Source organism: Leuciscus leuciscus (genome assembly GCF_965113295.1).
Source record: "Leuciscus leuciscus genome assembly, chromosome: 12".
NCBI lineage: Eukaryota > Metazoa > Chordata > Actinopteri > Cypriniformes > Leuciscidae > Leuciscus > Leuciscus leuciscus.
In genome coordinates this window covers 2,801,355-2,828,854 of record NC_138736.1, presented here as the reverse complement: position 1 = coordinate 2,828,854, position 27,500 = coordinate 2,801,355, and the positions used below count along the sequence as shown (strand labels likewise).

Below are 27,500 nucleotides of genomic sequence, written 5' to 3'. Positions count from 1 at the left end.
TGTAACTTCTAGTCAAGTGTATATTTTAAAGGAGCGTAGTCTATTAAAATAGCGATACTGTCATTATCAAGCCTACATTGCACTATCTTCTTTGCTTTTTATTTATTTTTTTGCACTTGAGAGCATTTTTTTGTGAGGATGCATACCACGCAAAAGGACACCACTTACACCAAGATATTTGTCGGTGGTCTTCCGTATCATACGACGGATTCCAGTCTAAGGAAATATTTTGAAGTGTTTGGCGAAATTGAAGAGGCTGTGGTGATTACCGACAGACAGACTGGAAAGTCCAGAGGTTATGGATTTGTAAGTATGAAATTGGAAGCTGTCAAACGTACACTTTGAAACAAACACGCTGTGTGACAGCGTGACACAACACATTTAAATGGCAACTCATCAGATGTAATGTAGCAGAGATAAGTTTATGCGTAGCGCGCGTGCTCGAATGCTTAATGTTTAAAACTTTTAAAATTGTCTACATTCATTTCTTTCACTGACTGATATTGAAACCTATGCTGTAAAAGGGACAGTTCACACCAAAATGAAAGTTTCGTTTACTCACCCTCATGTTCTGTACACGAAACGAGATCTTATGCGGAATGTTCCAGTCCCCGTTCACTTTCATTATGTGGATAAGAAAAGATGCAATGCTAATAAACGGTGAATGTGACTGTCAGTTTGCTTGACATTTTATTTCGTGTTCCACAGAAGCAAGAATGTCAAACAAATTTGGAGTAAAATGCAGGTGATAGTTTTTGTTGGGGGGGTGAACGGACCCTTTAAATCTAAACTACACGAGTATAAATTCAAACTGCGCATTGATAGTGAGAATAGTCATTTCTGACCGAATAAAGTGCACAATTGATAACTAAAACAGGCCTTTGTTGGCTCAGCTGTCGAGTTTGACTAGAAGCACCCTGATAAGAGTGAGTAAACAAGCCAACTTGTAAAGTTTTGACAGTCAACACAGCAGAAGTTAAAGGACCCTAGTGGATTTCACAACACTAAAATCCTTATGCATGTTTCACAGAGATATAAAAAGCTTAAGTGACCTCTGTCTTTAATGATTTTTTGTTGCCTAGATATCTTAAATATGAATAAACACCAAATAATCTCGTGTTAAAAGCCTGATTTGGGGTAGAGGTCATGAATTATGTGAGGTCAGCAATGTGGTTGCTCTGTACCAAATAGGGGAATTGAAGTGTGGGTTTGTATTTGTTACCAGAATTAGCCTTGTTTTTCGAGCATTTGTTGCTTCAGTGTGTATGTCTCATGCACCACACTTCTGTTTTTGTTCTTTAGGTGACCATGGCAGACCGCTCCGCTGCAGACAGAGCGTGTAAAGACCCAAACCCCATCATTGATGGCAGAAAGGCCAACGTTAACCTGGCTTATCTCGGAGCCAAGCCACGGGTCATGCAGCCAGGTGAGGCTTGAAGAGCAAAGACATGAAAATAATATTCATGAGTGGAAGCCATTGCACACCAATGCCGTTGCTCATTTACATATCGACACAATGACTTGACAAACCGCAGATGCATTATGTTCCAACAAAATTTTTTCCATTCTGTAGTTGCTTTGTACATGCGCAGATGTTTACTCAAGGTTTTCAGCTCTTAATTGATTGTAAACAGTGACTGTAAAGGAGATTAGAGATGTTATGATGTGATTAACTGTAGATCATGTAGGCCTATGCACTGACTCAGCAGATTTAATGTTTAAGTTCATCTACAGTCATCTTTAGCAGGTTTATTAGGATTATATAATATTAGTAGTTTAAATGCTGTTTTTGTGTGCAGGTTTCACCTTCGGCGTCCCTCAGATTCACCCAGCTTTCATCCAAAGACCATATGGGTGAGTAACGGGAACATCTAGAATAGGTTGATTATGCATGTGTTCAGTGGTAGTTTTAAATATCAAACCAGGTTTAAGAACCATATTATGACATCACAGAGGCTTTGATATGTCATTAACAAATGTATTTTAATTAGTGCTGGGCAACGATTAATCGCGATTAATCGCATGCAAAATAAAAGTTTGAAAGTTTGACATAATATATGTGTGTATAATTATTTTGTATTTATAAATAAACACATATGCATGTATACATTTAAGAAAAATTTGTTATTTATATATAAAATATTCACATCTATATAAAATATAAATGATATATACATGCAAGTATTTCTTAAATATACACATGCATATGTGTGTGTTTATATATACAAAATAGATATATACATGCAAGTATTTCTTAAATATATACATGCATATGTGTGTATTTATAAATACAAAATAATTGTACACAGAACACAAACACACTTTTATTTTGAATGCGATTAATCGCGATTAATCGCTGCCCAGCACTAATTAAAATACATAGATATTAGGGACGACATGATATTTCTGAATCTTATTTAATTCTTTGATGTTGAGAGAGTGCGTGTAAATGTGTGTGTGTACAGTGTGTGAGTTTACACTGGACATTACAGCCTGACTCAATGTTGTCTATCTTTCTCTGGTCCGACAGGCTCGATTTGGGTTAAGATAACTGGTGGTTTGAGGAATAGTGCAGATCTGTAGCTACAGTGCCTGTAGACTCAAACACACAAGCTCGAAAATGGTGATTACAGATGCATGTACGTTGGTTTTATTTTGGTTTGGACTTTCACTTTTAATAGTACATAGAGCTGTGTGTGCCTTTTTACCGTTATGAAGTGGTGTTGATAGCTTAACTGTGTGCATTTTTTTAATTTTAATGGAAAAAAGGCTGGTTTTTGGGGTGCTGAGTTTCCGTGTTGTGGAGGAGTGATGACTTTGCCACGGAGCAAAGTTTGCTTCCTTTTATTTTCTTCACGTTTTTTATTGCTGGAGCTTGTGTTTTTTGATCATTTTGGTTTGTTTTTCACCTTTGTTGTGTTTTCTGGTGTCTTGCGTGCCATTTTTGTTTTGTGTGCCGTTGTTGATCCCTCTTCACGCCAACCCAACAGCCCGACTACAAACTTGCACGTTGCGGTTTTATTTTGCTCACTGATTGGGAGTCCTGTCACACTCACACCACAGAGACTTTGACACATACTCACCCTTCACCGTTCTCTCCCATCTCCATTGTGTCTGTTCACTTCTCCTCTTTTTCAGCTCTCGTTCTCTGTCTCTCTTTTCTCTGGCCCTATAAGGCATCCTGCAGTGGATCCAGAGTCCCTAGAGTCGGTGATGATGTGCTTGTACATTCCCTGTCATCCATTTCTGTATGATTTCTTAAACCAACCGGACAGTTCTCCCTACAAATTTACTCTTTTATGATGGATGTCTGAGATGCTCCTTTCCATACAACAAAAGTTGATCATTTTTATAATGCCAAGCGCCATAAAAAGCATCCTTTTGAAGCATGCATTGAATTAAACATGATATTTTATAGTAGAAAGACTGAAATAGTATTTTCTTTAGTGCTGGGCAACGATTAATCGAATCTAAAATAAAAGTTTGTGTTTACGTAATATATGTGTGTACTGTGAATAATTATTTTGTATATATAAATACACACATATGCATGTATACGTTTAAGAAATATTTGCATGTATATTAGCGTATGTATATATTTATACATAATTTACATTACATATAAACAAATATTTTATACATAAAGAACAAATTTTTCTTAAATATATACATGCATGTGTATTTATATATACAAAATAATTATACACAGTACACACACATATATTACGTAAACACAAACTTTTATTTTGGATGCGATTAATCGTTGCCCAGCACTAATTTTCTTGTAAAACATACTCCAATAATCTTTATTTACACAGAATATGGTGGCTTTGTGTGATGAACAGCTATTTGCTAAAAATGAACTGCAGAACTCATGCATTGGTTCTTTTGTGTCTTTTCAGTGAATAACTTTTTTGGTTGGTTTCTCATACAATGTAGGTTCAGAAGAATTGAAATACAGAGAGCACAAGTCATATGGACTATTGTCTTAGTGGTGCCATCTTTGGAGCTTGGCATTAAAAATCACCATGTACGTTTGCTATATGGAATTGAACAGCTCATGAATTCTAGCTAGAAAGAAAATACAGGTATGGAATGACATGAGGGTTCATTTATTTAGCCTAATGCTCGATACCACTCAAACTTATTTTTGTAATGTTTTTGAGAGCTGCTCTGCATTTATTTGATCAAAATACAGTACAAACACTAATATTATGAAATATTTCCATTTTTAAAAATGTAAATTATTCCTGTGATCAAAGCTGGATTTTCAGCATCATTACTCCAGTCTTCAGTGTCACATGATCCTTCACAAATCATTCTAATATGATGATTTGATGATCGAGAAACATTTATGATTATTATCAATGTTGAAAACTGTTGTGTGGCTTCATATTTTAGTGGAAACTGTGATGCATTTTTTAAAATTTTTATTCTTTGAATATAAAGTTAAAATTATAAATGTGGTAATCTTGCATTCAACACATCCTTGCTGAATAGTAAAAGTATTAATTTCTTTAAAATAAAATAAAAGTCCATAAAGGAGTATCACTCCAAAGGCAGACAATCTACTGTAAGATCAGCGTGTAGAAAAGTCGCAGGCGTTCAGTGTGATTATTTAATGAGTGGAGGATTCCTCAGCGTGTGCGTATGCGCGTGGGTGAGTGTGTGTGTGTGTGTGTGTGTGTGTGTGTGTGTGTGTGTCTGTTTGTGACATGCATGCATGTGTTTGCCGTGTTGTGAGCCTCTGCTGTGACAAACAAATGTCTGGATGCCACAGCCCCCTGAGCGAGCCTTCGTCACATGACCCGTGCGGCGTTAAGGAAAACAAGCTTCACCATTGTTTTGCACAAAGGCTGTAATGCTGACACTGCAGTCGCATGAATCTCTCTCTCTCTCTCTCTCTCTCTCTCTCTCTCTCTCTCTCTCTCTCTCTCTCTCTCTCTCTCTCTCTCTCTCTCTCTCTCTCTCTCTCTCTCTCTCTCTCTCTCTCTCTCTCTCGGTTTAGGGTGCTGGGCCGCTCCTGACATTTAGCTTCGAGATAAACTCAACATGTGCCACTGAGATTGCACCTCTCGCCTAGCACCAGTGCATTGTGTTAAAGATGCTTTTTTTTTTTTTTCATGTTCATCTTTCTTTAGTGTGTAATGTTGCTGTTTGATCATGAACAAGCTCTTCGTTCTTCTCTATATCAGTGTGTCAGTGTTTCTGAACTCCCAGAAACGCCTCCATTGTAGTCTTGAGTTTCTTCCGGGAACGAACACGTCACAATATTCCTCATTTAAATAATTAATGCGCAGAATAAAGGGGCGGGGCCTGGTTGAGTTAGTTAGTAGTGTGTTAAACTGCCGGTTATGGAAAGGGGCGGGACATTTCCCAAACACATTCGAAGCGCTCGACCAATCACAACACACTGCTCCAGCCGACCAATCAGAGCACAGTGTGCTTTTCAGAAGGAGGGGCTTCTAATAAAATAATCAACATTCAAGTAGAGCCCAAAAACAACATCAAGACTTTATAAAAGGGCAAAATAGATCCCATTTTAGACTGTGTTGTGACATCGCCAAATGCAACCAAATGGTGTTGGTAGTCAAATTGGGACTGTGTAATATATGTGTCAGGTTTGAAATGTGCAAAGTCATGCCTGTTCTGCAACTTTCTTTGTTGGGCCATCATCACACATCGGGCCAGATTTACTAAACAGGGCAATTTAGTGTGAGAGCACAATCCCGTTAATGCGCCGATGGGAGTGGAAAGTTCTGCGCGTGATCAACTGAGGACAAATGAAAGTACCAGTAAATCGACTAGCGCAAACTTTAGTAAATGACGTCGCTTAAATACTACCGTTGCGTCTAAAAGGGAAACTCCTATAAATGCATATGCCATATGCAATAAGCTAGCCGCAAAAATGACTGTCCACACCTGTTTCAGCGCTAATTTCTCACTGCGTGTCTTTAGTAAATCCTGCCAGAAGTTTTTAACGCCAAAAGTGGGTTTGCGCTGGAGTAAGATGTTATTAAATCTGACCCATAGTGTGTAAAAACCACGTATACAGAAGATAGATGCATCTTTCCATTTCTAGCTTTCTATCTTCACATAAGACAACATGTGGTTTCTAGATCTGTAGAACAAAGGTTGACCTTTTATTTAGACAGACACAAACCTCATTTTTCCTGAACTGCAGTGGTCTAGATGGAGACGAGTGGCATAGTAACAACAGTTATTTTTAATCTTTATTTCTGAGAAACTGATCACCAGTTTTATTTATAAATCCATTTTTCTCAAGTCATATATGCTCATCATAAGTCTGAAACAACTATGCATCTGATCAAGAGCTTACTAGGTTGCCAGACCTAAGTGACCTACTAGATGGGTTATGATAACTTTAATATCAATATATAGTCAAAGAAGTCGTATATACTCATCAAGTGCTTACTAGACGGATAAAGAAGATGAAATCTTTTTGCGAGCCGAAAATAGCGGCCAGCCCTCGCTGTCACTCACTGTGTTCTGCGCTTTATTTAACACTAAAGCGGTTGCGCAAGATTTCTCTCATTTCTCTAACTTGGTACTGCTTGTTCAGTTGTATGAATCCCCATGTGCTAATAACAATAACCGACCAGCCTGATCTTGGACTATATTTGACGTTTCTGAAACGAGTCACCTGTGTGTGGTTTTGTGTTTGTGTTGTTGTGATGATGATGATGATGATGCCTGTTCAGGTTGAATGTGATCTTCTCCCTGTTTGAAGCCTACAGTTTGTTCTCACTGTTATTTTGTGTATGATGACTCTTATGGTAGTCTATATTAACACAATCCCTGCTGTCACCTCAGGCTGGCAAGGCATCTATGAAAGATTTCATAGGAGCATCTTTGCCCTTTGACCTGAGAGAGAAAAAGGAAGGTTTAATTTCATTCCTCTCATTTATGGTATTCTGTGAGTGATTGTGTTTTTATTTTTTTATTTTTTTGAGTTGATGTGGGTAATCCGTTCTGTTGCTCTTGATTTCTTGACGCCTGTGTTATGCTTATTTTCTTTCATTTGGGGCAGAGGTTTTTTGAGTTTGGTCAGGTTTGATTGATTATAATGGTGTGCTACATATAGGGTTGCCATGATAGAAACATTCTCTCACTTTTTCCACTAAATATCGGATGTGATTAGCTCAAATTCCAGTCTTAAACATCATCTAAAAATCCTCATGGTGGGACTTTCATACACGTCAAAGTGTAGATATTTCATCATAAGCTCAGATGATTCACTTAAATTTTTCCTGGGAATTTCAGTTCTCACAGTCTTCTACACATGGTTCGTACAAGGTGCTTATAAAGTACTTGAATTTGACTTTTTGAAATTAAAGTCCTGGAAAACCCTTGAAAAAAAGGACTTAAAGCGCTGCAGCCCATCTGATATAGATATAGAGCCATTTCGCATGGATATGAGTGTGATATTGCTCATATATAGCTAATTATATGATACAGCTTTCAGGTCAATCATATATTCATGGAGGGGAAATCAGTTTTAATAAGGAAAGCGATATCTTTGTCATAGTATCCTTTTTAATGGTTAGAGTTAACACTGTAATTGCATCTGCTTTACTTTATTTGTACATTTTATTTTTGTTTATCTATTTACCTTTTTTAGAATTTGCAAGATACTGTTTGATAAGTGAGATCTCTGATTGAAGTCATTGAAAACCAAAAAAGTAGTGCTTAAAGTCCTGGAATTTCATTTTACAGTGTCTGTATGCGAACCCTGTCTATAATGTAGTTGCATTGACTTCTTGACTCATGTTTAGTGAGTTATTGGTGATCCAATGCATCCCTGAACTCCTATAAAAAGTTCTCACCCGTCTGTTTAGTGCAGACAGTAAATGTGAAAAGCGCTCTGAAAGTGCGACGGGGTACGTAATGAAAGGCAGAATGGGCTCATTGTTCCTGATTGCTTATTTAATCAAAACTCCCCTCTGTGTTTGCTGTCCAGCCCGAGGCTCATTGTCTAAGTGTTGGAGGGGGAAACGGCCAGCAACGTCCCTTTTTGAAAACTGTCCAGCTGTCAAAGTAGCCCTGACATATTCACAATGCTCCCCTCATCTCCTCTTCTCCTCTCCTGGGTCCAACGTTCCCTCGTTTCACACGACCGACACCCGGGTGTTGAATGCATGCGACTTTTAGCATGACTTCAGCGGCCCATAGACACAGTAGTGGCCAATAGTGATGTCCGGCCTAGGAAAAATGACATCTTCACCCTTTATGCAAATGTTTTATTTGTGATAATAACGCAATGAAACGCCAAATTGTGCCGATATAATTTTTGTCCAAGCTTTCAAACACAGAAATGATAAACACTTGCCAAAACAAGAGAGAACAAACAAAATATAGTATTCAACATTTGAAGTAGATCAAAACCTTTCATCAAAGTATAACATGAATTTTGAACAATACCCGTTTTTGTCTTAGGACAACTTTGTTGAACTTTTTTGATCCACTTCAATTGTTGACTACTGTATTAATAACTGATTGTTAAAGTCAATGTATGCTTTTTCCTGTCCGCTTTTTGTTTTTCAATGCATTTTTTTTTTAAGTAAAATAAAATTGTAGCTGTAGTTGGTAAAATAATTTTGTCGGAAAAATGCTTAAACTAAGTTTAGTGTTTTGTTCTTTGTTCTATATATATATATATATATATATGTATATATGTTTGATTTGCCAGAAAAAGTGTAAACACTGGCGCAATCAAAACATTGCCCTGTTTGTTTGAGAATCCGACCGGCCTGACATAGCAACAGTGGCTTAGCCAATGGTGTGACTTTGGAGGCGGAGCATCTGGTTGTTTGACCAATCACTTACTCAGGGAATGTTCAAATGGATTTAACTTGTCGGTTTAACTATAAGAGGATACAATTATTATTTTTTATTTTACTTTCACCCTTAAATATGTAAACAGTGACTATCGAAACATTTCTTTGTTTAAAGGGTTAGTTCACTAAAATATTACATTTCTGTCATTAATAACTCACCCTCGTGTCGTTCCAAACCCATAAGATCTTTTTGATGAAATCTGAGCTTTCTGTCCCTCCATTGACAGCTACACATCTACTACTTTGACGCTTCAAAAAGTCAATGAGATTGTAAATCTAATCCATATGAATTGAGCGGTTAAGTCGAAAGTTTTCAGAATAGACACGATCGCTTTATGTGATGAACAGATTTGATTCGCTTGACATGCGAGAACCAATGAGGTTCATTCTCATGTTTCGCAGCATGTTCTGTTGAGCTTCTGTTTATGTTCGCTGATCAATGTTTAATTGTGAATAAAATCCTAACTTCAATCTGTTCATCATATAAAGCGATCAAGTCTCTTCAGAAAATTTGGACTAAACCGCTCGATTCATATGCATTCGTCTTACGATCTCTTTATGACATTTTTGAAGCGTCAAAGTGGTAGTTGCGTAGCTGTCAATGGAGGGACAGAAAGCTCTCAGATTTCATCAAAAATCTTCATTTGTGTCCCTAAGATGAACAAAACTCTTACAGGTTTGGAAGGACATGACGGTGAGAAATTAATGACAGAATTTTTATTTTTGGGTGAACTATCCCTTTAAGCATCTAGACAAACCCAAACTAGCAACAGTGACTCAGCAAATGATGTGAGTTTGGGGGAGGGGCATCTGTTTGTTTTGCAAAACCTGTTTGAAAACAGTAATTCTTTGTTAACGCTAGTGGCCCGGACATTACAGTTGTACTGAGAGATATCTATTTTGGCAACCTTATATCTCTAATAATCACTAGCAGGCATTTCCTTGGGTGTTACTGTATTTTGGAAATTGGGTGCTTTGGCCGCGCTATAGTTGTGGTTTTCTATGTGCTGCGTCCATAATGCAATGCTAACGTGCTGTCGTGTTTGTCTCTCGCAGGATCCCAACTCACTATGTGTACCCGCAGGCCTTCATGCAACCCAGCATGGTCATCCCTCACCTCCAGCCAGCGACGGCCTCTGCTACAGCGTCTTCGCCGTACATCGACTACACGGGCGCCGCGTACGCTCAGTACGCTAGCGCTGCGACAGCGGCGGCCGCCGCGGCCTACGAGCAGTATCCATACGCGGCTTCTCCCGCCGCAACCGGCTACGTAGCTGCCGCCGGCTACGGCTACGCCATGCAACAACCATTAGCAACCGCGGCTCCGGGAACCGCGGCCGCCGCCGCCGCTTTCGGCCAATACCAGCCTCAACAACTACAAGCCGAACGAATGCAATAGCAACCAAAGCGGCGGACGGAAGACGCGCAGGGAGTCGACGCCCAGCGAATGCTACTAGATGATGGTGACGAAGATAGTTGCTGGTTGTGGGTTGATTGCAAGAGGAGGAAGACGAGGGAGGGGGATAGTAATTGGTAGAGAGATTATTATTATTATTATTATTAATATTAGTGAGATGGGAACTACATTGCTTTCCAACTTGCTGTGATTTAAAGAAAAGAAAACATCAAAACCAAAAAAAAAAAAAAAAATCGCAGGAAAGGACGGAATCTAGCTTTTTACTCATTATTATTATGTTATCTTTATTACTATGATTAATATTAGAGTAGGATATTTATTGCGGAAGGAGCGACTAATCACTGTGGTAGACGAAAACCTTAAGTCCCGATGCTGTCATTTAATGTAGGCGACTGTTTTTCCGAAGGATACTCGGAAATGTCCCTCATTGTTTTGATTCTAGGGCCCCTTACCTTTATATTTATTCTCATTTATTTGAGGGCTCGTTTTGTTCTGTCGTCTTCTCAAGTGCATTTTTTTTTTTTTTTTTTTTTTGATCATCAGGGAAATGGAGCATTTTTTTCAGCGAATTCGAAAACTACAAACTCTGCCAATCAGGGATAAGTAGACCTAACTGTGGCGACGGAAATGGAGAAAGATCCAGTGTTAGCATGTTTTATGTTTTGTGAACTACCTTTTTATCTATCATGATGCTGAATGTCCCCACTTTCTCTTGACTCCTGCGTTGACCTCCTGACCTATGCAAAGCAAACAGGGGGGAAGAAAACAAAACAAAGTGCAGGAATAGGAGAGATTTTCTTTTGCTCCCCCACAATGGGCATCGAACAATTTGAAGGTACTCTCAAAAAAAAAGACAAAAAGACTGAGATGTATTGTATTATATGCTTACAAAACACACACACGGACTAACATGTACACCGTTATACACAAATTTAAGTGTTAATGTCTGTCTGTGGGCGTACATAAACACACACACACACTAAGATGACTATGTAGGGAAAAATAATGTGGCATTGCTCAGTATTAGTACTAGAATCAGGGAGCAACTGCTGTGTTGGAAGGAACAGGCACTGATACACACACACACACACACACAGTCGGATTGCTCTGGAAAGATCGCTGGTTCACTGAGCTGTTGCCGTTTTATCCCTGGATCCGGTCCTGCTTCGGGTCTGTCAACATTTCCCACTTCTTCTTATCCTGAAGAGGATTGGGACAGACCTGTGGATCTTCCCATAATCAGCGACGGATCTTTTTATCTGGAGTCGTGATAAGAGAGGAGAGTCACCTGCAAGCTATCCGCTATCGGTCTGGTCTTTATATGTTCACTGAGCACCAGCACACTTACTAAGGTCTATGTATTTCAATGAGCAACTCTTTACAGAACAGCACTATAGCGAAAGGATCCGAGGGGTCTTTGTGTGCCTTACATTTGTAATGCTATTTAAAGAGATCTGCTATTTAAGATATTTATTTTGAGTTGACTTATGTTGCGCTCTAAGATCACAGACTTGGAAGCGGTACTGTATGGATATAATGTATTCATCTCATGGCATATTATTATTATTATTATTATAAGTTATTGAGTAGGCTTAGTTGTAGTATTATTAACATACTCAACCAAAAGTGTTGTTGTAGGACTTATTTAAAATGCAATTCTGTATGTGCACTGTACAAATCCTTTTTTTTTTTTTTTTTTTTTTTAATACATTTGGAATTTTAGAACATGACATTAAATATGAGCTAGTTTAATGCCTGTCGTATGACATTTGTTTTATTGCAGGCCTGTTGTTTTTGGGGGCATGTTATATCCATTTGTCATATACAGAACTGTTTAAAAGGACAAAAAAATAATAATAATAAAAAAAAGAGCGAAGGGACATGCTGCTTCATACACTAGAATGTATTGTCAATGTCGAGGATGGATGCTGTGCTTCTATTGCTTTAAATATGCATCAGATGGGCTATTTTACACTGTTGAGAATTTTTATACTTGAACTCTTTCTTACAAGGGAAAATATGAGAAGAAGAAGAAGAAACAAGAATAATAACAACACAAAAATGGACACATTTTTCATTGTCACTGGATTTGGGCATGTAAAGTGTTATTGACTATTTAAATACAAACGTTCTGTAGGTATTTAAGCCTTATTTCAGATTTTCAACACTATTTACTCTAAATGGAAATAAAAAGGTTCTATATTTAAACCTCAAACGCTTTGTTCATTTGCACGAGCCTGATTTTATTTCCCGCTGTTTCCGTTCTTGCATGTCATTGGATGCCTGAAGGATGTGCTCATGGTTGGAGATTGTTATATTGTGTAACTTGTTCAAAAGCACACGTTCTGTGTCATTGCTGCATCGTTGAATTGCTAAATATTTCAATGGTTTAAAAGTGCTGGTGTTTTGTTTCTTGTGGTCTTTGTTTGGACAGGCGGTATAGCTTTACTACTGCAGTCACAGCGCGAGCTTTCTGTGTTTCTCGTGGATGAAGGTGTCGTGAAGAAGAAGCAGATATTCTCAGCAAGCCAGCAGTATAAACACACAGGCCGTCACTTCTGCTCGCCACACACCGAGATGCTTATTTATGACCTTGTTTATGCTGGTTTGTGAGGTGACAAATTTAGCTGGCCTCAACTCTGCCTGTCCAAACATTGCTTAATAATTGAGGGATATTACAGGTTCAGAACCAGTTAAACTGATGGACAGCGTTTGTGTTTATTAGCACAAAAATGATTTCGAATCACCTTGTTTTCTTTTAAAAAAGCATAACCTTTAGCTCATACTGAGGCACTTTTGTTTTTTAAGTGAAAAGTTAAGCGTATAAATATATAATAGCACTTATATTATTTATTTTAGCTAAAACTGACAGCATTTGTACATGGTGTTGATTACCACCAAAAAATTTAATATTTACCCCTTGTTTTGAATTTATTTAAATGTTACGGTGAGGCATTTACAATGAGGCCAATTTTTGGAGGATTTAAAGGCGTTTTAAGTTTAAAATTTTAACTTATTCATTTTACACAAAGGGGTGGTTGATTATGATTTGACTTTTCTAACTTTAGTTAGTGTGTAATGTTGCTGTTTGAGCATAAACAACATCTGCAAAGTTACAATGCTCAAAGTTCAAAGCAAAGGGAGATATTTGCTTTTAAAGAAATCACTTTTTAAGAACTACAACAAACGGCTGGTAGAGACTACACGAGCTTCCTCCCGGGTTAGTGACATCACCAACCCTAAAATGTACATAAACCCCGCCCCCTGAACACGATTTATAGATTATCATGACAGAATATGCAAATCAATGACTAGAAGATAACTACACATAAGCTACATAAATTCATCAACTAACCATTCAGAAATGTCCTGTTGCTTCTACATGTTGTCTCTTCTTCTTGAGTCTCTCCATAATTGTCTGATTCCGGTTTGAACATAAAAGGCTAAAAGTTTTTGAAATTTTCAGTGCATGTCTTTGTGAGGTAATCGGAACTGTTAACACACACACACAAGCTCTTGAAGCTCCGCCCCCTGTACCGGTGTTGTGCCGAATTTCGACCCCGCCAAATTACAACCCCCCTAGCATTGGTAGGTTTAGGATTAGTTGTGGGGGAGGGGTTAGGATTAGGGGCGGGGTTAGGATTAGGGACAGGGTTAGGATTAGGGGCGGGGTTAGGATTAGGCAATCAGGTAGGCTACTGACTTCAACGAGGGGGTAATAATTTGTCAGGGGGTCGAAATTCGGCATAACACCGGGAGCAGCAGCTCATTTGCATTTAAAGGAACAGACACAAAAACTGTGTTTTTGCTCACCCTCAAAAAGTGACAACTTTAACATGCTATATAAAAATATCTGTGGGGTATTTTGAGCTAAAACTTCACACACACACTCTGGGGACATCAGAGACGTATATTTTACATCTTGTGAAAAGGGCATTATACCACACCTTTAAAACTCATGTATTATTTGAGCTGTAGATGTTTAAATCATAATTTTTTACAGTTTTTTATGTTTTCATGTTAAAACTGGTTATAACTTCACACAGAATACCATGCTAACTTGCCAAATGAGTACGTCACATTAAAAAAGCGATTTAACGTTCAAATTAACTTCCATTATAAGTGTCTCATCATAACCTCTATTGTTAGTTAAAGAGAATGTGGTGATCAACATGACGCTGTTGATTTAGACGACTACGAATATTTTTTTGAAGATAGTTCAGTTTAATAAATGTGTTGTTTTGCCCCATAATTCAATGAATGTTTTAACAAGAGTGTTGGATAAACATACTTGACTAAGTGTTGGTGACTGTTGGATAATGAATGTGTTTGTGCAAACACGTCGCCGAAATCACTAAATATAATTCAATATGACTCCTCAGGTGATGGCGTGAGCAATTTTGTGTATGTATGTTGTTTGTGAACTTCACACTGGATCTAGATTGAGCAATGTTTTATCCAGATCACTGTGTCATGGATCTGAGATCCACCATGTTGACCTAGTTGAACCAGTCTTCTAATGTTCGTGACTGAGCACTTTGGGTAATGACCATAAACCGGGCCTAAATTCTGATCCACCCTGAGACACCCTGTAACTCAAGCCTACATTTACACATAACCCTCACAACACATGTGTATCTTTACTTAAAACCCACCCGACGCAGCACCTGTGGACGCCGTTTGGCTTATTGGAGATCTGTGAATTATTCAGGGATTTTATCTTATCAATAAGAAATGCCGAAGGGCCACATCTGTGCGCTTGGTGTTTCTGGAGGATCTATTTCTGCCCGGTGTGTAACCTGATGCTGTTTCAGGAGTGAAACTTTCCACCACACCATCACCAGGGATGCTTGTCTAACGTGGGCCGTGATAACGGAGGCTCCCGGGAAGAGAACGCCACCGGGAACACATGCCGAATAAGAGCGCTGATACCAGCGGACAGGAACATCACTGATAATCTAATCTGTCACGGTGTCAGAAGTGCACTGGAGTATAGAGTTGCTCGAGAGGTCATGGAAATGAAATAAAGTGATTAGAAATGTAATAATGCTATGCTATGACTGTGGGTGTTTTGGTTTGTTTATTTTTAAATGTTGTTCTATATTAGTGCCACGGTATTTTTTGACAAATTGGAATTTCTGAGAAGATAAAAATCTAGTTCTTACAAATCTTTGTAATCTTTGTATTCACATTGGGTTCTGACATTTTTTAAATACATTTATGTTTTGATAATATTTATATAATTATTATTTTTGATTATTGATTCATTATATTTTTTTAAGCAGATATTATGTTATATTAACATTGTATTATTATATTATTAGTGCTTGTTACGTCCCGTAAGGTTCTGTATTGGGGTTATTATTCGTGTATTGTTTTTCTTGTGCTTTTTTTCTCTCTCTTTCTCTTTCTCTCTTTCTCTCTGTCAAATCAATAATCGTGATAAATGAGTATATATATATATACAGTAGCCTATATATACACATAAATACATACATATATATACACACACATACAGTATATAGGCTATATTTACAAACTTTTATGTTAAATGCAATTTATCGTGTTTAATCGATTTGACAGCAGTGATAATATAATAATATAACTAATAATCAAATCGATTAATCACGATTGATCACATCTTGCATAAAAGTTTGTAAATATATATATATGTGTGTGTGTGTATACTGTATATATATATATATATATATATATATATATATATATATATATACATTCATACACACACACACACAGGTCATATTTAGGCTACATACTTTATGTTAATCGCCATTCATCGATTTGACAGCACTATATACATATTTCTTAGTCAAGTAAAACTTACTAAAATATTTTCCTTTTCTTTGCACCTTGAAATTTGCAAGCATAAACAGATCATATCGTAAACTAGTCATATAATTCAAAACTTGAAAATGATATCAGAGGGTTTTCTTTTATGGTTTATGGTTTTCTTGTCACATGACAGTAAAATGGCTTAATGCATGTTGAAAAATACCTTTGATTTAGCACACAGGTTTATCATTATTCACTATGTTAGTAATATATTGATAATTCAATATATTTATAAATGATTATACTGTAAAAAGTGTTAAGTAAATAAAAAAAAAAAGTAAACCCATTGCCTTAAAATTATTAAGTAAATAAACGTAATGCTTAATTGAAAAAATTAAGTTATGTGAACTTGACAATTCCACATTACTTAGTTTTTTCGATTAAGTATGAGGTTTATTTACTTAATAATTTTAAGGCAATGGGTTTACTTAATTTTTTTAAGTTCACTTAAAAATCACGTTTTGCTTAAAATAACACAACGGTTAATCCAAACTACTTATACACTTATATTGCCAGCGGTCGTGCTTCGAGAGCTCCTCATCTCACTGCTCTCTCTCGAGGCATCTCTGATTCATCATTCCCAAATATGGAAGTCCCGGAAGCGGCTGCCGGGCTCAGTTGATTGACAGCCGGGAGCGCGCCGGGGACGCCAGGACCAGAGACTTGCACAGACGATCCACATCTCGCTTTTTCTAAAGAAAACGTGAGAGTAGAACCCGGATACCTTGTCAGAGGTAATAAATCGGTAAGAATGGCTCTGTCACTGTCACATTTTCATTCTAGGTCGTTAGTGGGACGTTCGGGTCGCGCGGGTGGGAGGTTCTCACGGGAACGTGCGTGTTTTTGTTTGAAGGCACGCGCATTCGCTGGCAGGAATTTGGTTTGAACGAGCTGTATTTTCTGGTTTCAGTGGTGTGCGTGTGTGTGTGTGTGTGTGTGTGTGTGTGTGTGTGTGTGTGTGTGTGTGTGTGTGTGTGTGTGTGTATGTGTGTGTGTGTGTGTGTCAGGGTGTCTTATCTTCTCACTAATTGCAGGATCTGTCAGTTGTCATATCAGTGTGTGCAGGCTGTGGGACAGAGATGACCAGACGCTCTGTTACACAAGCTACATTTAAAGAAGTGATGCTTTCAAACAACCCAGTAGTTCAGTTCTTATGTACTGTATGAAATATTGCTGTCATAAATCAATAGGCTGACATACTCACCTTGTAGGCCTGTATATTAGCAATATCTAAATTGTTTTAAATTTGAGTAGTATGTATGTATGTAGCCTATGTATATTATATATTAATGCTATATATTATAAATCTGAAATTAAGCACGATTAATCGCTCCTAACATTAAAGATTTTGGCTATTTTTATATTGTAATAATTTCACATTTAATCTCCAAATTAATGTAGAAACAACATAAAGACAATAGACTATATTTTAAATATTTGTTTAATGCATCTTTTTATGAATTTTAGCCATTATAGGCATTCAGCATTACAGTATAATTGAAAGCTTTCAATTTGAACATTTATTAGGCTTTAAAAAATACAACAACTTTTAGTTTAAGTGAATCTTCACATAAACCCATCATACAAAATGCCATTTACCTGCGCTTCAGTATATCAGGGCTCAGTTCTTTCTATTGGCCCAGTCAGACCAGTTCAGATTTTTACTTGCCCTGTGAAATTGCACAAAAAGTTATTGTTTTCACTGTTTTTGACCCATGTAACCAGTGCTTTAAGATTTTTAGGAAGGTCTGACACAGAAATTGAATAAAGTTATTGCCACAGTCTTCACTGCATAAATTACAAATTAAATACAGGTTTATTAGGCTGCTGTCACTTTAAGACCTGCCGGATCTGACCAGCATCCTATTTTCTCACAACTCTTTACGTTCATTTAAGACTTCATTTAACTAATTTAAGACCGTGCTTGTGAGGAGAGGTTTAAAAGCACTTGCATGAATAAGATTATATATTGAAACACTAGCCAAAGGATAAAGGGGAAAACAGATGCTGCGTTAATTGAGTTAAATTGAAAGAAATGAATGGTGTTTAGTAGCACGTGTGCTCCAGTGTCCTCCAGTATCCGGGTGAAGCATTGCTCTACATTTAGAGTCATGCAGAAATAGATAACTGCATCACTCCTGAGATATTGCTTCAGCACAGATCATGTTGTGCAGATTGTTATACTTTTAATGGCGGACAGACTAACCACACATATAGGCCAGCAAACGTGTTTAGTTTGACAGCTTGCACTTACTCTATACCAGATGTTTTGAGAAATGTGGCTTTTGCTTAGTACTGTAAAACTTTATTGTGATTTTAACTGTAAAAATGCTTAAGTAGAAACCTGTTAATTGGTTTACAGTAAGTTCCCTTTATACATAAGGAGACTGTAATAGATGCATTTCATGTAATTTTATAGTAAGATACTTTTTTTTTTTTTTGGTAAAAAAGAAAATTCAATGTATAGCTTAACTAACAGTGAAAAGCCGTAAACTGGCATTCCCAGAATTCCCTGCGTGACACTTCACATTTAATGGTGATTCAGATAATGTGGCCAATGGTGATGTCCTGCCTAGGAAAATGTATATCTTCACCCTTTGATTCAAATTTTATTGAAAGATTTTGAATATTGCATAATCGTGCTTGTTTTATTTTTACTAGAATAATAACGCAGTAAGACATGCCAAATTGTGCCGACATCATTTTTTGTCCAGGCTGTCATACAAAGAAATTATGAATGCATGGGAAAACAAGAGAGAGCCAGCGCAATATTAATAACTTTTAGTTGTTCTATGCATATTTTAATGCATAATAAAATAAAACCTGTAGATGTAGTTTCCCTTTTTCCCCAAAATAATTTAGTCGGATAAATACCAAGTTTAGTGTTTTGTTCTTCCCTCATATTTAAAATATAACAAAAATTCTTCATATTTTGATGGTTTAATCGAACTTGTAGAGTCATTAAACACAAACATCGTCACTTTTGGCCACTAGTACTGTATGTTTCTTCTTAGTTTTTTGTCATTAATTACATACATTAGGGTTTTATGTCTTATGTTTTTATGTCTTATATACATCTTATGTTGTTAAATGAATGTGTATTGCATTATGTTAGTGTCATAGTGTCTTTCTCTTTTCATTCTTTGTTATTGTGATGGTTGTCATCAGTAAATGCGTGACCTTGCTAACTCAGCAGAAAAGGGTTTACTGGAACCCAAATTGTAAAAGTTTGTTCTGTGTATGTTTTACTGTATTTTTTAACAGAATGATTGTGGCATCCACAGCTGTCAGTTTGTAAAAGCGACAGGATTATATGACCTGTGCTTCAGCTGGAGGTTTGATGCTGTGTGTCTCTCGTCGTCACACACACGCTCAGGCTCATTCTGCCTCTCTGAGGCCCAGGTCAGGCATTTGGCAGGGCCTAGAGAATTCTCTAGAGAGATAACAAGATGACGTGAGCATTTCCACACCGGGTCACTATTAATTACTGCTGACGGGTGTCAGAGAGAGAGAGAGAGGCTCTTTTAGTGGCTACATGTTAAATGCAGCAAATACGGCTCTTTTGTTGCTGTAATGTTCAGGTGAATGAATCCGCTGTTGGGTCTTCAGTGCTGCTGTTGTAGGATTGTGTGACGGTGCTCAGGTTGTTTGCAGGATTCTGATCTTTTGTGTTTGATTTACATTGTATCAGTCTTTCCTTTCCACTTTCCACTTTTTATTAATACTTTCTTAAAGCTACACTGTGTAGGATTTTCTCCCATCTAGCGGTGAAATTGTTTATGACTACCAACTGAATATTACTTTGTAGCTCCTCCCATTCCGAGGGCGTTTTAACTCCTACGGTGGCCATATTAGTTCAAATCTGCCGGCAGTCGTGAGTAATCTCCCCCTCGCATTCGTCACGCTGCCACTGAGTGTACAAACGCGTAAGGCGAAGCTTGAATTTCCAGGTATGTCCCTCTTTGGCTAATGTATTTTCAAGATGGAGGTGCAACATGGCTGCCGCCATTCGAGCGACTCGCTCGTATGTATTCTAAAGGGCAGATTCTACGCTTACGAGAATACTTGATTAGTTGGTAGAAGTAATTACACATTAATGAGCACATATCACTTTGAAAGAACAAAGTGTTTTTGCTAAGAATCAACTTAAAAAATGACACAGTGTAGCTTTAACTGAATCTGAATTACTGTTCCAATATTTGCACGTAAAAGCACGTAACATATTCTACATTACAGATTCTCATTCACTTTTTTAAAATGCATTCATAATGCATTCTTCAATGAATCAGAAAGAATAGTATTGAGCATAGGAGTATTGTGACAAAATTCTTTTGCAATGACCTTTTTATTTTGTATTCTGTGGTGGAAACCAGGTTCAGGTCATATTGCACAGTTGTGCTTGAGCCGATTTGTTTTATATGTGATAATGCAATAAAACTGAGAATATTTTCAAACCAAATTGTGTCAAATAATTTTGTCTGATAAATTTTGTTTAGTGTTTTGTTCTTCACACATTTTCTTTTAATATTTAAAAAAGAAAAAATAATTTCCTCATATTTTGATGGTTTAATTCAAATTTGTAGGTGCATAAAAAAAATATATATATATAAAAAAATATATATATGTTAAATTATATATATATATATATATATATATGTTAAATTTTATATATATATATATATATATATGTTAAATTATATATATATATATATATATATATATATATATAAATAAAATCTTTTCCTTATTCCTTACATTTTCCTTAAATTCCTTACATTTTTTCTTTAAATTTAATTTTTAAAAATACATTTAATTTTCCTTAAATTCCTTAAGATCAGAAATTAAAATTAAGATGGATGAAAGATTTTTTAAGGAAAACATAAAAAAATCTTTCATCCATCTTAATTTTAATTTCTGATCTTTAAAGTTCTTAAAAAGTGTTAAATTATATATATTTATATTTATATTTATATTTAAAACATTTGAAGTACTTTAAAGATCAGAAATTAAAATGAAGTGGATTTAGGACTTTTTAAGGAAAACAAATGTTCACAACATGTTCCAGAATGACTAACAAAAAAATGTCACAGACAGAACAGAGTCAGTATTTGCTAATCAGCAGCTCAGATGAGGTCATTTATTGACACATCTCAAGATATCAGCATTATTTTATGATTTGTACTGTATTCTGAGATCTTTTGGAAAGGGATAAATATGGTGATGATGTTATGTAATGAAATACTTGGTGAACTGCTCATTTGGCCTCCTCTTGACGCTGTCGTAACCCATCGACTGTTGTGTTCCTGTTAGCAGATGAGCATTGAGGTGTGGTCGTGTGGAGAGCTGCCAGTGAACCCGCCACGCCTTCAGTGTGTGTGTGTGTGTGTGTGTGTGTGCTAGATTTCCAGAAATAGTATCTAAAACTCTTTTTTTATATTAATACTAATGTAATACTAATACTATAGGATAGTTCCTATATAACTACCCGGAGGGAAACCCCCTATTGATAACAATGACTATTTTAAGTAATATGAATTATATTACTTGAAAGTCAGCATGAAATGTAAGTTGCACTAGCCTTTTCTTCTCTATTGTGACGTATATCTGAGTGAAACGCTTCTGGAACAAGATCAAATGTAAGGGGCGGGGCTTGATTTTGTCTGTAGGGAATTGATTGGATGGTTGTGGTTTGCTATTGGCTGTTCTCATGTGAGTGACAGGTTGCTCCGCCCTCATCATCATAGAAGAGGAAGGGGAAGTTATTCTGATTCAAGATTATGAATTTATGAAAATAATGATGTGCATCATGGATAAATCATTAAGAATAAATGCTGAAATATTGATTTGATTTCATGGTGACTTTAAGTAATACAGAAATGTTATTCACATTGCCAACTCCAGGCTCATTCTTGCAACATTTTTGCACGAGACCTCCAAGAAAGTTAATAAATCTTCCCTCATAATTATTGTTGTCATGTTTCTGTGGGATACGTGCTGTCGTTTGACCGTTACAGGGAGCAGGGAGTGTTTTATTGAACTGACTGGTACTCCGGTCACGAAGTCCCAACAAATCAAAGCGCTTTCACAGGCCGTAACGCTGGGTTATTTAGTTATTTATTTTTTGCAATAACAAACAGGTTGTCTGGAATTTTTCTTGTTGAGCTCTTGCACAATTATAACACTAAGACAAAAAAATTATAATAATAAAAAAAATAAAAAATAGATACATACTGTATATAACTCAAGCATAACAAAGAATGAAATACTGATGCATAAATACCAGAGGAGTTAAGAGCATGAACCATCCTACAATAAGTGCTGTTCAAGAAACTTTTTAATTGATCTAATAAGGTAGAGGAGTTAAAGGAACACGCCGAACTTTTGTGACTTTAGCTTATTCCCCGTATCCCCCAGAGTTAGATAAGTCCACACATATCCTTCTCATCTCTGTGCGTGCCGTAACTCTGTCTGACGCACACACCGCTAGCCTAGCTTAGCACAAAGACTGGAGGTAAACGGCTCCAGCTAGCATACTGCTCACAATAAGTGACAAAATAACACCAACATTTTCCTATTTACATGTATTGATTTGTATAGTCACAGCGTGTACAAATAACAAGGTCACAAGGTCTCAGGTGCAGCGAGCAAATCACTCCGCAGAAGTAGCAGTGCTTCGCCTTCTGAGAATATAGTTCCCAGTATGTATACGGTTAGAAGATGGCTGTGTCTCATGTGACCTTGTTATACAAATCACAACATGTAAATAGGAAAATGTTGGCGTTATTTTGTCACTTATTGAGAGCAGTATGCTAGCTGGAGCCATTTACCTCCAGTCTTTGTGCTAAGCTAGGCTAGCGGTGGGTGCGTCAGACAGAGTTACGGCACGCACGGAGATGAGAAGGGTATGTGTGGACTTATCTAACTCTGGGGGATACGGGGAATAAGCTAAAGTCCCAAAAAGTCGGCATGTTCCTTTAAGAAATGTCTTAAGCCAGGTGTGTGGGATCTCTAAGGTGTAACGTGAGACATAAATGTTGTCAATGGTAGACAGATCACAACCTACGTCAAGTCAAGTCTCCTTCATTTATAAAGCACTTTTGACAATATAGATTGTTTCAAAGCAGCTTTACAGTGATAATAGGAAATTAAAGTTTGTTTGGGCTTTACAGCAGGTCTAGAATAAAGTTATTGTCCAGCTAATGTTAGTTGATTGATTCACTTCCGTTGCAAAGATCATTAGTTATTACCAAACTACTATTGAGAAAGAAAGTCAGGATGCTTTCTTCACAGAACAAACCTGGACATCTCAACTTTAGATACTCCAATCTAGCAGCACAGACCCAGAGTTTGCACAAGTTAGTTTTGCATCTAATATATCGTGAAAAGAGTTGGAAAAATCAAGGCGAGAAATTTGAAATTGCAGTGACAGATTTGAGAAGTTGCAAGTGACTAATTGTGGTTGTAGTGCGAATGTGAACGTAAGAATAAATGCAAATACATATTACAAGTTTGTGTCTGTCTTTGTGTTTCTGTGAATGGCATTTTACACATTTGTGACTACTCGTCTGCAGCTTCAGATTCAGAATACAGGTTTGTGACTATTGTCTGCGAGTGCAAATCTCAACATTCAACTTCAGATTTTTATGTGACAGGTTTTCACATCGGAGCTGTGAGTGTACATTTTAGCGTACAAGTACGAATATTTATTGTACATGTTCTCAAATTCAACATCTACATTCTCTCGAGTTTTGCTACTCTTTTACCTTCATGGTTTACTGTGTTTCTGCAGGAACGCTGTTATGGAAGCGCTGGTCGAGCGTCTGGAGAAAGCAGTGGTTCGTCTGGAGGCGGTGGCTGGTAAACTACAGTTCGGGCCTGGGGGCGTGGCCAACGGTGACATCATCAGCAGTCACATGACCAACGGAGGTACCACAAGTACCACAGGGCTTTGCTTGAAAAATCTTGAAAGCAGTTCTGAATATATATTAATAGTTGTAAGCATGTCTGGTTCGTTTTGATGAGTCCACTGGGCATCGTCTGTGACTCTACTGATTATCTTAAAGAGAAGAACTCTGACTTTAGGGGGTTTTTCTTCATGGGAAAAATATTCTCACAGGAGCAGAGTGGCATTAGCCGTGGCAAACTGCACATAGTCTGAAATATATATAATATAATATGATACAGTATTAGCTTTTGCCTCCTCCAGATTTGTGTTGGTTTTTTCTTCAGTGTTTTCTGAATAGTGGTTTTCGTGATGGACTATATTTAGGTTAACTAACATTTATTTGCATTTAATTTTTGTGAGTGTGTGTGTGTGTGTGTGTGTGTGTGTGTGTGTGTGTGTGTGTGTGTGTGTGTGTGTGTGTGTGTGTGTGTCTGTGTGTGTGTGTGTGTCTGTGAGTGTGTGTGTCTGTGAGTGTGTGTGTCTGTGAGTGTGTGTGTCTGTGAGTGTGTGTGAGTGTGTGTGTCTGTGAGTGTGTGTGTCTGTGAGTGTGTGTGTCTGTGAGTGTGTGTGTGTGTGTGTGTGTGTGTGTGTGTGTGTGTCTGTGAGTGTGTGTGTCTGTGAGTGTCTGTGAGTGTGTGTGTCTGTGAGTGTCTGTGAGTGTGTGTGTCTGTGAGTGTCTGTGAGTGTGTGTGTCTGTGAGTGTGTGTGTCTGTGTGTGTGTGTCTGTGTGTGTGTGTGTGTGTGTGTGTGTGTGTGTGTGTGTGTGTGTGTGTGTGTGTGTGTCTGTGAGTGTGAGTGTCTGTGAGTGTGTGTGTCTGTGAGTGTCTGTGAGTGTGTGTGTCTGTGAGTGTCTGTGAGTGTGTGTGTCTGTGAGTGTCTGTGAGTGTCTGTGAGTGTCTGTGAGTGTGTGTGTCTGTGTGTGTGTGTGAGTGTGTGTGTCTGTGAGTCTGTGTGTCTGTGAGTGTCTGTGTGTGTGTGTGTGTGTGTGTGTGTGTGTGTGTGTGTGTGTGTCTGTGAGTGTGTGTCTGTGAGTGTCTGTGAGTGTCTGTGAGTGTCTGTGAGTGTCTGTGTCTGTGAGTGTCTGTGAGTGTCTGTGAGTGTCTGTGAGTGTGTGTGTGTGTCTGTGAGTGTGTGTGTCTGTGAGTGTGTGTGTCTGTGAGTGTCTGTGAGTGTGTGTGAGTGTGTGTGTGTGTGTCTGTGTGTGTGTGTGTGTGTGTGTGTGTGTGTGTGTCTGTGAGTGTGTGTGTGTGTGTGTGTGTGTGTGTGTGTGTGTGTGTGTGTCTGTGAGTGTGTGTGTCTGTGAGTGTGTGTCTGTGAGTGTCTGTGAGTGTCTGTGAGTGTGTGTGAGTGTGTGTGTCTGTGAGTGTCTGTGAGTGTGTGTGTCTGTGAGTGTCTGTGAGTGTGTGTGTCTGTGAGTGTCTGTGAGTGTGTGTGTCTGTGAGTGTCTGTGAGTGTGTGTGTGTGTGTGTGTGTGTGTGTGTGTGTGTCTGTCAGTGTGTGTGTCTGTGAGTGTGTCTGAGTGTGTGTGTGTGTCTGTGTGTGTGTGTGTGTGTGTGTGTGTGTGTGTGTGTGTGTGTGTGTGTGTGTGTGTGTGTGTGTGTGTGTGTGTGTGTGTGTGTGTGTGTGTCTGTGAGTGTGTGTGTCTGTGAGTGTGTGTGTCTGTGAGTGTGTGTGAGTGTGTGTGTCTGAGTGTGTGTGTCTGTGAGTGTGTTTATAATATCTGTAATATCTGGTTTAAATAGTGGCACATGATATTAATAATAAATAATAATAAAAATTCTTATTATTGACAGTAGTTATTTTGTTAGTATTTTTTTTTTTGTGTCAAATAACAGAAATAAGACAAATAAATAATACAAAATTGTACAGGACAACTAAAAGTTTGCATATCAGACAATAAACATATAAAAACCATCTACTTTTCTTAAAGAAGAATATCGGTTGATCTCTATATTTCATCGCCTTGTCAAAAATCTAAAAAGTTCCCAAAATATACTCTACCGTTCAAAAGTTTAATACAGTAAAAACAGAGAAATTGTGAAATATTATTACAATGTAAAATAACCATATTCTATGTGAATATATAGGAAAGTGTAATTTATTCCTGTGATCAAAGCTGCATTTTCAGCATCATTACTCATGTGTCACATGATCCTTCAGAAATCACTCTAATATGATGATTTGATGCTCAAGAAATGATGCATTTTTTGTTCACGATTCTTTGATGAATAGAAAGTTCAACATTTTGTAACATTACTAATGTCTTTACTGTCACTTTAATGCATCCTTGCTGAATAAGAGTAGTAATCTTCTTTGAAAAACAGTCTTACTGACCCCAAACAGTAGTGTTTCCCCCAACTCTAACGTCTAACGCCCCAGTAATGTTTATTCTGTCACACTGATTTCTGTGGTGTTGTTGTTCTCTCTCTTTGATTCTAAGGCGAATCCCAGAGCATGGAGGCGTTCGACCTTTTGCTGAGCGGTTCAGTGTCTGAATATGTGAAGACCAGCACAGCTATTGGTGGAGACGTGGCAAACCATGTAAGTGTTAGTGTGTGTGTGTGTGTGTGTGTGAGTGTTAGCGGTCGGTGGTGAATATCTGTGTCGGTGCAGATCGTATAGACCGATAGAAACACTGACAGAAGAAGAGCTCTTAGTTTATCGTCTGCAAACACTCTTCAGTCCCGCTGTTCATGAAGCTCACAGCTGTTCTCATAACTCTGCTATATCTGACAATCGGCTTTGCGTTTTTCTGTTTCCCTGAAGCCTCGTTAAACCCATTTGCATCATAACAAATGGACAACGTGTCATTATGAAAGTAGGTGTTCGAAGAATGGAAAAAGTGAAGGTAGAACAGCTTTTGTGTGTTTAAATGGAGACAGTAATATTGATAATAAATAATAGGCAGCAGTTATTTTATTAGTCTTTTTTTATGTCAAATAGCAGACGTGAGACAAATAAATAATTCAAAATTTTACAGGACTAAACTAAAAATTGGTTCTGCATATCTATATTTTTTTTTTATTATGTGTGTGTGTTTGTGTTTGTGTGTGTGTGTGTGTGTGTGTCTGTGAGTGTGTGTGTGTGAATTTAATATCTGTAATATCTGTTTTAAATAGTGGCATAATGATATTAATAATAAATAATAATACAAATTCTTATCAGCAGTAGTTATTTTATAAAAAAAATTTGTCAAGTAGCAAATAAATAATACAAAATTATACAGCTCAACTAAAAATTTTAATACAGTAAAAACAGTAAAATTGTGAAATATTATTACAATGTAAAATAACCATTTTCTATGTGAATATATAGTAAAGTGTAATTTATTCCTGTGATCAAAGCTGAACTTTCAGCATCATTACTCCAGTCTTCAGTGTCACATGATCCTTCACAAATCACTCTAATATGATGATTTTGCTGATCA

The 27,500-nt window shown here is 37.4% G+C and overlaps 2 protein-coding genes across 3 annotated transcripts in view; both read left to right on the top strand.

Annotated features, from left to right (window-relative positions):
• Positions 1-12,490, top strand: part of rbm24a (RNA binding motif protein 24a) — a 12,651-nt gene extending 161 nt beyond the window's left edge. Inside the window, exons 1-4 of the mRNA XM_082185999.1 lie at positions 1-306; positions 1,303-1,426; positions 1,800-1,854; positions 9,915-12,490. The exon at positions 1-306 is cut by the window's left edge and continues 161 nt beyond it. Coding sequence (XP_082042125.1) covers positions 139-306; positions 1,303-1,426; positions 1,800-1,854; positions 9,915-10,257 — 690 coding nt within the window. The 5' untranslated portion in view covers positions 1-138 and the 3' untranslated portion in view covers positions 10,258-12,490. The remainder of the gene's footprint in view (positions 307-1,302; positions 1,427-1,799; positions 1,855-9,914) is intronic.
• Positions 12,491-16,713: 4,223 nt separating this feature from the next.
• cap2 (cyclase associated actin cytoskeleton regulatory protein 2) overlaps positions 16,714-27,500 on the top strand; it is a 37,662-nt gene continuing 26,875 nt past the window's right edge. The window contains exons 1-3 of one of the 2 annotated variants that reach the window (XM_082185920.1): positions 16,714-16,862; positions 23,918-24,054; positions 26,514-26,614. In XM_082185920.1, coding sequence (XP_082042046.1) covers positions 23,928-24,054; positions 26,514-26,614 — 228 coding nt within the window. In that variant the 5' untranslated portion in view covers positions 16,714-16,862; positions 23,918-23,927. Of the gene's footprint in view, positions 16,874-23,917; positions 24,055-26,513; positions 26,615-27,500 lie in introns of both variants that reach the window. The other variant, XM_082185919.1, reaches the window with a different exon arrangement.